The sequence below is a fragment of the Odontesthes bonariensis genome, chromosome 18, assembly GCF_027942865.1.
Source record: "Odontesthes bonariensis isolate fOdoBon6 chromosome 18, fOdoBon6.hap1, whole genome shotgun sequence".
In the NCBI taxonomy this organism is placed as follows: Eukaryota; Metazoa; Chordata; class Actinopteri; order Atheriniformes; family Atherinopsidae; genus Odontesthes; species Odontesthes bonariensis.
The window spans coordinates 35723017-35734831 of record NC_134523.1 but is presented as its reverse complement, the minus strand read 5'-3'; the positions used below and the strand labels follow the sequence as shown (position 1 = coordinate 35734831).

Genomic DNA, 11815 nt, shown 5'->3' with positions numbered 1-11815 from the left:
TTATCCCGGTTGCAGCCCTACAACAGGTGAAAACTGGACCTTGAATTGTGAACCAGGAAATGATAAATGCTAACAATGGAGAGTGATGTTTGGTTTTTAATTTCTTTTTATTGTTTTTCTGATTTATGCTCATTATTACATCATGCCTTCTACAAAGAAGTAAAATGCACAAGTAATATCCATTTGCCACAGCAGTTAACTCTGCAAATAGACTTGGTAATTACTACATATAGTGGTATAAAATGCAACATAGTAGAGATCCTTTAAATCCAAAGTTTCTGCAAATGACTAGCACATTACAAAGTTTAGCGGCAGGCTCTAACATACATGGCATATCTTATCATTCACTACAAAAGTAAATTTATTGGCAAACAGTGAAGCTGTCACATGGAACCACCGTTGTTGCTCCCTCCTGTTGCAGAGGTGCCTGTTTTCCCCTCTGACAGCCTTTCTCCCAGCCTCCCTCTGTTCCCCCCTCCCCCATCCACGTGCTCTCGCTCATCTGGAAGGGTATGAGCTGGGCTACTTCAAACACGTGCTCTGTGCCCCCCCCCCCCTATCAGTCTATTTTCTTTTGTCCAGCCCATCTTGCTCTATGCTGTCTGATTTACTCAGGCCTGGGAGACATGTGATCACTCTGCTGGATACCAAGAACTCCAGGCAGCCAGTGTTTTCGGAGGAGGAGGAGGAGGAGAGGGAACAAGGAAAACAATCTGACACAAGAAGCCAGCTATCAGCACATTCTGTACGACCTGAGAACATGGCGATGCTGCCAGAGGACACTGATTATGCTTAACAGGAATGTGCATAAAATTAAATATTCACGGAGTTTATCTAAGCCCCTTGGCTTTAGGAGGCAGACGCTGTTGAGATGATGTTGTATCTCACTTAACAACTGCCTGCTTGCTTAGGTAAATCCCTGTAAAAAAATTGGAAATAATTAGCCAACTTCACTTGTGTTACTTTTAAAGGTGATATTTTATGCCCCCCCCTCTTTTTATTTTTTATTTTTTATTTTTAACAAATTGACACCAATTTCTTAGTTCTTTTTAAGATGTATGAGACAGGCTTTGGTCAAAATACCTGTTTGTTGCACAGTGTCTCTTGTCTCAGCTATAAAAATGGAGAATACGCCATTGTGCATTGCGTTTGTGCAATAACCATGCTCATCACAAACGAAATGTAGAGGGACATAGAGTTTGTTGTTGGTGGTGGTGAAGCGGTCAACCGGAATTGGCTCTATTAGCAATAGTTGAAATGGGTACAGCGCCACCTATCGTATCGGAGTATGACTTGCTTTGTGCCTATGATTCAATTCATTCACTGCCATATGTCCCAGGATAATTACCCTTGCTCAAATAAGGAGCATAACCCAACTATAGCTATAATCGAATTAATCTCACCATGTAGACCCACTGAGTATGTATGGAGGATGGAGGGGTGGAGACTGAGCAAGTCTTCAATCCTGCCCTATTGGTGAGGTCAGCAGATTCTCCCACAAGTAGCCAGAGCATTGTGAAAAACAGAAATTAACCCTTCTGTATGTTGGCCATGGACAGACTGTAATGCTGGCTGTGGCAAGTTATGGTGTCTTTACATACGTTATCTGTCATCAAAACCTGGGCATCCATTGTGAAATTAAATGTAGTAAACACAAATATAATGAAACTATTCCCCCATTCATACCAAAAACACTCCAGCTCTATATCTAGATACAGAGATTAATTCTGTTGATCTGTAAGGGAAATAGTTTAGCAGTCTAGTTCTAAGTTAATAACAGATGCTAGTAAACAATACTTTTTGATCAACTATAGTGTAGTCTGTACTGTGTGGACTGAGATGTACAATGCGTAATTCGTAGTAATGCATGTCTACCGCTCATTATTGTGTTTAAATATTTTGTATATATATATATAAACATCATTAAACAATTGTACTTGGAGACATACATAGTTTTTTAAGGGGGGCAACCGCCATTCCAACATTCCGACATCCCGCTATTCCGACATCGCACCATTCTGACATCCCGCTATTCCGACATCCCACCATTACAACATCCCGCTATTCCGACATGTAAACGTCCCACCATTCCGACAAGGCTTTCCATATAAGAAAATGTGCATCACTCAACAGAGTCCCTTCTTTCTGTTCATGCATTTTACATGTTTTAAGACATGTACGGATGTGATACAGTCTTTAAAAGGGTAATTAAATTTCACAGAACTGAGGCATAGCGCACATATAACACACTCCAAAAGCAAATGAATGATATTCCAATATTTTATTACACAAAAAGGAGCGACAAACATAGAGAAACACTGTTCACCTATTGATTTAAAACTAATAAACAAATAAAAAAAGAAGCCTTTGGGTAGCCTAATATATGAAATTGGTTTTATATACAGCACCGGGACGTCCGATGTAGGTGAGCTGTCATTGATGTCTGATCATAACCTAACCGTTTTAGAGGAGGACAGGGGAGGACATTGCTCCTCAGTGGTAGTGATAGTAATGTTGTAATCAGACACTAGTTCATGGTTCAGTTGTCCTGACCTGTAGTCCCCAGAGAATAGTAGTTTAGAATAGAAGGAACCAACTTATTCCAACTTTTTGCGCATGGAGCGGACATCTCAGTTATTCTCAGTGTCTGCATGTTAATGATGCTCACCTCTGTACCAGGTGACATGTTCTCGCTGGAATTAGGCAGTGATTTTAGGCATGTAACTAGAGCGCTGTCAATGATATTTGTAATTGCAATTATTAATGTTGCATATGATGCCAGCGTGCAAAAGATGGGCTCTGTGGAGAGCTCCGCTCCAGATGGCTGCTGTGACAGGTCATTGACACTGTATTTCTGCTTAATATAACATGTTTCAGACTCACCCGATTTTACATTTATACCTGTATTTTGATATTTGAAATTTTAGGGGATTTTGATAATAGATTATGAAAGTTGATTTGCAAGGTTGTGGAGTTCCTCTAAAAGAAATAGGCTTTAAAAGGCTATTAAAGGAATTGTCGGAAAGGCGGGATGTTTAAAAAAAAGAAAACATACTGTCATTCCGACCATAGCAGGAAAAAAGTGTCGGAATGACAGGATGTGTGATAGAAAATTAAGTGTCCCAGAGGCCCATGTCAGACTGGTGGAATGTCCGAATGGCGGCATGTAACCGTTTTTTTTAGAAACATGCTAATATTGTAATGTTAGCATACAGAGAGCAGTACAGTAAAAACAAGAGTGAATAGAGGGCCGGTGTAGTTCGAAATACAAAATGTAATCATTTAACTAGAAAGTGTTCATATAACAAAGTAATGGAGTAACAATACTGTTAATCTTTCAGAAAGTAACAGAAAAAACTTTTTAGAAGTTGGTGTACATTGTCTTCATTACCTACGCCATTAGCGTTAGCAACTGCTAAACAAAAGAAACAAATAATTTATTAGTTATTTCCAAGATACTTCAATTTCCCTTGTCTGAAGTTCAGATACTGATACTTTTAAGTTATCCCTCTTTGTGGCTCAGTTTCTTCAGTACAGAATTTAACTGGACTAAGTTGGTAAAACAGTCAGATGAAAAGCAGTTGCTGCATAAACAGAGTTAGGTGCTGTTTACACATACCCGGGTATTTTGATAAACGAAGACCTTTCCCTTCGTTTGTGCCTTCGTTTATACACAAACGGAGTTTTTTCCTCCGAAAACGAAGCTAAAAAAAAACTCCGGCAAAAGTGGAGATTTTTTAAAAACTCCGTTTAGCGTTTGTGTGTAAACTGGTCGAAAGAGACAAAAACGGAGTTTTGGGAATGGAATGAGGAGTTGTCGTCATAGTACAGAGCCCCGCCCCTATCCGCCATGTTGGCAGGATGCTAGCGTGAAAACGCCATTCTCTCCGTCCATTGTTTATCTGGCAAGCATGGAGGTACTAGCAGCATTTCTGTTGTTGAGAGCTATACTCGCTTGTGTGATTTTGAAAATTACAGTCATACAATGTATTGAACAACAAAGACATTTTTCACGGCTTTAGCAGTTTTATAGTCCAGCGCAACGTGTAAAAGTAGCTCAGTCTCGCTATCAGTCCACACACATGAGCCTGGTGCCATATTTTCTTCTTGAAAAGGATCCGGAAGTTCTTCCTGTCAGCGGTTCTCTATTAGGCTTCTGATTGGCTTGTGTGGAATTCTCATTGTTCTAACACTGCCACCGTCAGGCTTGGCGTAATTTAACAGCTCTTGATAGCGTATTTATGCGGATCAATGTAGACGTGTTTTTTTTTTAAAAACGGGGCTGTGTGCACCTAGTTTTTTTTGCAAACGAAGGTTTGCACCACTGAGATTGTCCAATCTCCACGGGACTTGGCAAATAGACTCTTCAGACCAAGCCGCACATAAGTTATCATGTGGATTATTTTATTTCACTTCCGTTTAACCGCGGCAGCCAATCAAACTCCACGCCCACGCGCAAACAAGACGTTAGACCATATAACCTTATAACATATATCATTGATAATATACATCCAAGTATTTTCTGTTCATGAATAAACATTTGCAATATGCATCAATATCATTAAATCAGTGGGGGAGACAGCCACATACAGTTGCATATTCCAGTCAGAGCTGTTTAGAGAGTGCTGGTTTCCAGTGAAGCAGGTGATACTAGCTTATACTACATTCAAGTAATTATGGCACAAAATACTGCCATTACAAATTTATTTATCTATTTTTTTGCTAGACCACTAGGTGGCTGGAGTAAAGGAACACTTAACTAAAAGATTTAGTCGAACAGACCCACACCTCCTGTGGGAACAGATGCCACATTGCTGGATTTTGTGTTATAGTGTAATGCTGCTGTCCTCATTTGTGTGTATGTTGTAGCAAAGCCCTGCTCGGTGAAACAAACATACACCTGCAGTTCTTTAACAAAGACGGAGAGCTGAGTGGAGTGAAGTCTTTACAGGGCCATTAAAATATACATTCAAGTCTCCCACAAGACGAAGTTGAAAAATGAAGGAAGATCGTTTTGGCACTCAAAGCAAATTAGAAGAAAAATATCTATTTCTTAACAAAATAATTTAAATGCATACCACACAGAAAACACAAACACAGACGTAGAGACTAATTTCAAAGAAATTGCTCTCAGTTATGCAAAAGTGTGTCTTAGTCTATTTCTCTGCATGACAGTTATCTGATTGTTTTTCCTCTTTTTCTTCATTCTTCACAGTTTGGGAATTACAACATTTGGGCAGAGCGCTTGCAGTTACCACTGTTGTGGAGAAAAGAGTAGTTGGTCTCACATCATTTAGGTTTAAGGACTAAAATTAGTCAATGTTTGTCATTGATGTTGCTCTGTTCTGCACTCTGTTCCAAACTGCTGTCATTCTTGCTTCAGGAATTCAATGTTTGCATACGGAAAGGACAGGGAACCATATCGCCTAATGTTAACTATTATAATTACAAATATCATCATTATGTTGTGTCACTAATAGCAGAATTGACTCTTGTTTTTCTGACTTACTCCTGATTCTGTGACTTCTGGGCTTGCTTTCTAAAACTGCTGTCGTTATGCTTCTTTTAGTGCCAACTCGGAACTCAGGGTCTTCAGGTTCCAATAAGGACAAATAAAAGGTAATGCCACAATAAGGCAGATTTCCTTGTCAGTAATTGGAGTAAGATTTCCCTAAAGGCAGCTTAAGCAGTAAACACATAAGCTTTTTCAAAAAGACAAGGTGACGCTTATTTCTGACATATTACAGCAAAACATCCAACTTTGAGATTCATGTTGATTAGCTAACGCTAGCATGTGAATATGTAACAGCACCATTGCGACAGAAACTTTTTCTCTTGAAAACAGCGTTGGCATTAGCATGATTGCATTCTTCAGTAAATATTTAGCTCCTGGTGTAAAGTTATTACACATAATAGATTTAAGTATAGATTCCAAATTCAATTTGAGTTTTTTTCATGCTACTTTTATTGATGTACTCCACCACACTACGGCAGAAAATATGTTGCACATTTAATGTGCTAGCTGCTTTACCAATAGACTTTTGCATTGAAACTAAACAGCATGTGTTGTCGTCATATATGTGACTACTTGAGCTGAAAAGCAAAACAGCTGGCTGAAAAGCACACATGCGCACACACACAGACATGTCTACTATGGGGAAGAGCTGCTGTGCAATTGACTGCACCAACACTGTTATCTTTTTCAAGACTTTGAAAATGTTGAAACTCTGACTGCCTTGTATGAAGACTTTTAATATATATATATATATATATATATATATATATATATATATATGTGTATATATATATATATATATATATGTGTATGTATATATATATATATGTGTGTGTGTATATATATGTATGTGTATATGTATATATATATATATATATATATATATATATATATATGTGTGTGTATATATATATATATACATAAAAAATAACTGTTTGTATGAACCTGTTCATTCTAAGACTTGGGTCTTTGTCACCTTATTTTTGCTATACCACCAGGCATCCAGGCTTTTACATGGCTTTGGTTTGTGAATTTTCCCAGGGTAGAAATTAGATAAATATAGATATCAGGAAACCCTGTTTCTGGCGAGATGCTACTGTCCGTGGTCTCCTTGGTGGGTCTCAAAGTTCACTGTCAAGACCAATACCCTTTCATTTAGATGACATTCACTTGCTGTGCTCCCAATCCTACAGCTAGTAGCAGCAGACATGTTGAATGTTTTGCCACTCAAGGGGTGTGTCTAGATAAGTGCATACCCTATATTTAAAGCATATGAAACATTTTTTTTTAATATAGTCTGACTTTTTGACAACTGTCAGACATTATTTTTCATGAAAAATGCCAGATATTTCACAGTTAATCTGACAACGGGTTCTGACAACTTGACAAGTACTTTCAACTTTACGTATATATTGTTTGCATTGTGCTGTGTTTACAGCTTGTGTAGTGGAAATCCAGCTTACGTGTTTTATACCAAGAGAGTATGGTGCACATACAAAGGAGAGTGCAACTATTGTGGAGCCATTCAAATTGAAAAAGATATTTTTCAGAAATGTGTTTCCTTGTTTCCTAAGGTCCTCATTGAGCTGCATCAACACTATCAATAATCACTTTAAGATTTTTACATCTTTTGTTTTTCCTGTATTTAAGAGAATCATGAGTAAATACTGTGCACCAACATCACACATAAATGAAGACAATTCTGAATATATACCTAATTCCTTTTTTTGGCGTGAATACAGATGTGTTACATGGCGGATAGATATTATCTGTCAGCTGTGGTGTCTGATTAAAGAACAAATACAACATTTAATTTGAATGCAAAAAGTTCACCAGGCCAAGAGAGTATAACATAGAGAGATACTGAAGACATGAAAAAGATAATACGCATATAAACTATATATTTCCCAGTGCCAAATGTTTAAATAAATAATGGAAAAATGAAATGACCCTCCATGTCTTTAAAACTTATCTTAGTGTAACCCGGGTTAGTTAAACTCCAGGTTATTTGTAGTTGCTTTAAAAATGATGTTTATATGATGTATTTATGTTCTAAATGTTTCTTTTAAAATTTAAATTCATCACTGTTTTTCCTCAAGAGTTGAGCAGTAAAAATAAACCTGTATATGTGTTATTGTCCCTTTTAATGAGGTGGCAATTGTTTAGCGCTATTTTTCTGTGAGCCAAAAAGCTGACAGGAGTGTGCATCTTACTTCAGCGCGGATCTCTGCAAGTCCCCGCGATCGCTGCGTGTGTGCGAGCTGAAAGAGAAGAGAAGAACGAAAGAAATTAGAATTGAAGTGTTAAAAAAAAACCTCAGAACTCAGAAGTCAAAAAACTGAAGAGAAGAGACAGAGAGTGCGAAAAGACTGTCGGCAAGCTACGAGTTGAGTAGGACGACGTAAATTGTTGTGAATCAACTAAACGTTCAACATGCTAACAAGGTTCGAGTGTTAGCTGCCTAGCTAGCTACCAGACAGCGACAAGACGAATGACAATGGGAATGTAAACGGATACCAATTATCTTGCAAGAGTCCTCCACCTGTGTCCTTAATCCTCGGTTCCTGTCCTTTCATCCATCTCCATCTCCATCTTGGTTGCTGCTCCCCTTCGGACTAGGGGTTGTCCACATCTTCATCTCCATCTCAATACTCACCGTTGGACTTTCACCGTTAAAGAGGGCGGTAGGACTTTGAGTGCACTCATTCAATTTTATTTTATTTATTTTGGCCTATTTTTCCGTTCATTTGAACTTTTGGGACAATTTACCTTAAATACCTGAGATCTCAGAGGTTTTTGTTATTTTCATTTAACATTTTTGTTTCAATTGTGGTCCAAATAACTAAGAAAGTTAAAACAACTGTATGCTTTGAGTTATGATGTATGAGATACTGTGATATTTCTGCAGTATTCACTTTAATTTACTTACCCTTTTTTTGAGAAATTGTCATGTGAAAGAGCTTTATGACAATATACTTTCTTTAAACTTTCATTCTGTTGTTGTGTGTTATTTGGGGTAGATTTTACTGGTCTAAATCAAAAATTAGTCTGGTAAATATGGGCAGTCTCCTCATCGAGTCTAGGTAAAGTTGAGCCTCATTCTTCCTTTTTGATTTTTAGCACTGTCATAAAGTGACAGGTGCAGGAAGGGGTTACAAAGTGGCGAGCCAGCCAGGAGACTGCTGTAGTTAAACTAGGTTCTACCCCAAATAGAGAAAAAAACCTAATGTGGAGAAATTTACAATCATACAGACTTGAGATTTGACATTGTTGTGTAAATTATTTTTGAGATAAACCATAAAACCTACTAAACTTCAGTACATGATAAAATGGATATCTGCAACCAGTTTGACGTACATGGACCTAGTTGCCTCTATGTTACAGGCATAGATGAACAGTACACTGATAAAGAGATATCTGACTTTTTTAATGTTCATGGGGATATTAAGAAAATAGTCAGGATTCCTGATGTGCCAGATCAGCCAACAGCCAGAACCCTTGTAGAGTACACAACAGAAAGGGCAATTTCGAGGCTTGATCCTGCAAGCCTTGGCTACCTGCTTAGCCCCCGTGATCCCAACATTAGCTGGCATGTGAAAACCATTCGTGAGGTTTGTCAAGAGGAGCTTGGAAGAGAGTTAGCCCAGAAATGCTTAGCTGAACTGAGCACGCTTGCTGGGAGTAGTAAAGCTGGATTTTGGAATGTGCTTCAGCGGGAGCTAGAACCTGTCCCACGTGACCCTGTTCCCCCACTAAGCCCTGATACTCACCTTCAGTCGCCAGATCAACATGTTTCTGCACCTAGTAGTCGCAGTGAAGTAATTGATGAAGGTCAGCCTGGAAATCCTGAGCCAAGTCTAGCTAGTCCAGCCTCTAGTGCTCCTCCCCTCAGTGCCCCCACAAGTCCCCCACTTCTGAATGAGAGCACAATTAATCCACCTCAAATCCAGAAAGTTATTGTTGAACATTTCATTCGCAGTGATGCAACACCATCTAGCTTCAGTCAGAGCAGAGTCAGGACCTTCTCAGGGCGACTTCCAAAGCCAAACGGCGAAGTTGACTACGATGCCTGGCGCACCCAAATAGACCTCCTCCTCAATGATGTTTCATTATCTAACTCCCAAAAGGTAAGAAGGATCTTGGAGAGTCTCCTCAGCCCAGCTGCTGACATTGTCAAGCCACTTGGAACAAATGCACTACCCGACGCTTACCTCACTCAGCTTGAATCTGCATTTGGAGTGGTGGAGGACGGAGAAGAGCTTTTTGCAACATTCCTGGGTTCAAACCAGAATTCTGGGGAGAAGCCCTCTGTCTACCTGAACCGCCTCCAAACGCTTCTTACCAAAGCCATCTCGAGAGGAGGAGTTTTGCCTGCAGAATCGGATAAGTATTTGCTCAGGCAATTTTGTCGCGGATGTTGGGACCAGAGTTTGATCATTGGTCTTCAGCTTGAGCACAGGAAATCTAGTCCCCCATCTTTCCCAGAATTACTGTTACTATTGAGAACAGAAGAGGACCGGCGGGCCGCCAAGATGGACAGAATGAAAAAACATCTAGGAAGCACAAAGGCTGCAGCACATGTTCATTCAGTCTTGAGCCTGCCAGTATTTGAGGAACCTATTGCCACTCTTCCCAAAAAGCCTGATGCAAATTCCAAACTTGAAAGGGAAGTCGCAGAACTTCGGAAACAAGTGTCACAGCTAATGCACAAAGAGAGAAATGAATTCAAGCGTGAAGGGCCCCCAAGCAGTTTAACAAGGAATGAATCACCCTTGCAGAGTGATAGCTTAGCAGTCCGTGTCATGAATCCTTCGACGCCCCAAACTCCCACTCAGCCAAGACCATGGTTCTGCTTTAAGTGCGGAGAAGATGGGCACATTGCCGCAAATTGCACCAATGAACCTAACCCTGGCCTTGTACGGAAAAAGAATGCAGAACTCAGAGAAAAACGTAACAGATTCTGGGCACGACAGGGATCCGCCGAAGCATCTTTAAACTGGTAGCGGCTCCTGCAGCGGGACGGCCAGGAGCTGAGGACATCAATCAGATAAGTCCCACAGTAATGACCCACAACGTGAAAGAGGAAACAGGAGTTAAAACCTCTAATCATGGGCTTCATCACACCCTACCTCCTGGGCTGGTGGGACCTCGCTGTCTCTCTACAGTCTCCGTAGGGGACGTAAGATGTCAAGCTATCCTTGACACCGGATCTCAGGTTACCACCATTTCAGAGACTTTCTGTTCCAAGTACCTGGCATCCTTCCCCATTCAGCCCATCCATCATTTGCTTGAGGTTGAAGGGGCTGGAGGTCAGTCTGTACCTTATCGCGGCTATGTTGAGGTCCCTTTAACCTTCCCTGATAGTGTTACTGGTACAAAGGAGCAGCTAACTGCCCTAGCGCTTGTTGTCCCCGAGTGCCAGTTTAACAGCCAAATTCCAATGTTGGTTGGCACAAATGTTCTGCTACAACTCTACCGAAGCGGGATGAATCATGACAGGCCAACATTCCAGAGGAGGTCAGATAAGTTCGCAATGCTACTCCAACATGTTGCAAAAGTCCACAAAAATGAAAACAAACCTTGTCCTGTGAAGTTGCATGGGAGGAACCCCGTTACCATTCCAGCAGGGCACAAGCTGTGTGTGGTTGGAGATGTCAGGGTTGGGAAAGAAAATTCTAACACATCTTTTGTCCTTGAACCCCCCGAGTCTCCTTCTCTGCCTGGCGGGCTGTTCCTTGAATGTGCACTCATGAACATCACCTGTAAGGCCTCCTGCAAGATCCCTGTCATTTTCAGAAACACATCAGACCACAGTGTCACTCTTCCGTCGAAGTGTGTCATCGGTGAAATATCTGCTGCTCAGAGTGCAACGCCACTGAACACGATGCAATCCGTGGGCACTAATTCTCAGATGCCGAGTGAGAGGCTTGCATTCAATCTAGATGACTCACCTATGCCTGAGGACTGGAAGCGACGAATTTCAGACCAGCTGAATTCCATCCCAGAGGTCTTTGCTGTTGATGAGCTCTCCTTGGGTCACACAACCGCTGTGAAACACCATATTCGCTTGCAGGACCAGACGCCCTTTAAAGAGCGCCCAAGGCCAATACACCCCAGCGATAGGGAGGCTGTAAAGCAGCACCTCAGAGAGCTCCTTGATGCTGGAATAATACGAGAGTCTGAGAGTCCCTTCGCCTCACCAGTGGTGTTAGTGAGAAAAAAAAATGGAAAGATTAGGCTGTGTATCGATTATAGGAAGCTAAACACCCGCACTATTAAAGATGCATACGCCCTTCCCAA

The 11815-nt window shown here is 40.6% G+C and overlaps 1 protein-coding gene across 1 annotated transcript; it reads left to right on the top strand.

Moving 5' to 3' along the window:
* Positions 1 to 7737: 7737 nt before the first annotated feature.
* LOC142368077 (zinc finger CCHC domain-containing protein 18-like) lies at positions 7738 to 10631 on the top strand. Its single transcript, XM_075450125.1, has one exon. It carries the CDS (start codon positions 8845 to 8847, stop codon positions 10516 to 10518), a length of 1674 nt encoding a protein of 557 aa, XP_075306240.1. The 5' UTR covers positions 7738 to 8844; the 3' UTR covers positions 10519 to 10631.
* The last annotated feature ends 1184 nt before the right edge of the window (positions 10632 to 11815 follow it).

Excerpts from the sequence above, each read along its gene's own strand:
- LOC142368077 (XM_075450125.1), top strand. The coding sequence starts at position 8,845 with ATGGATATCTGCAACCAGTTTGACGTACATGGACCTAGTTGCCTCTAT.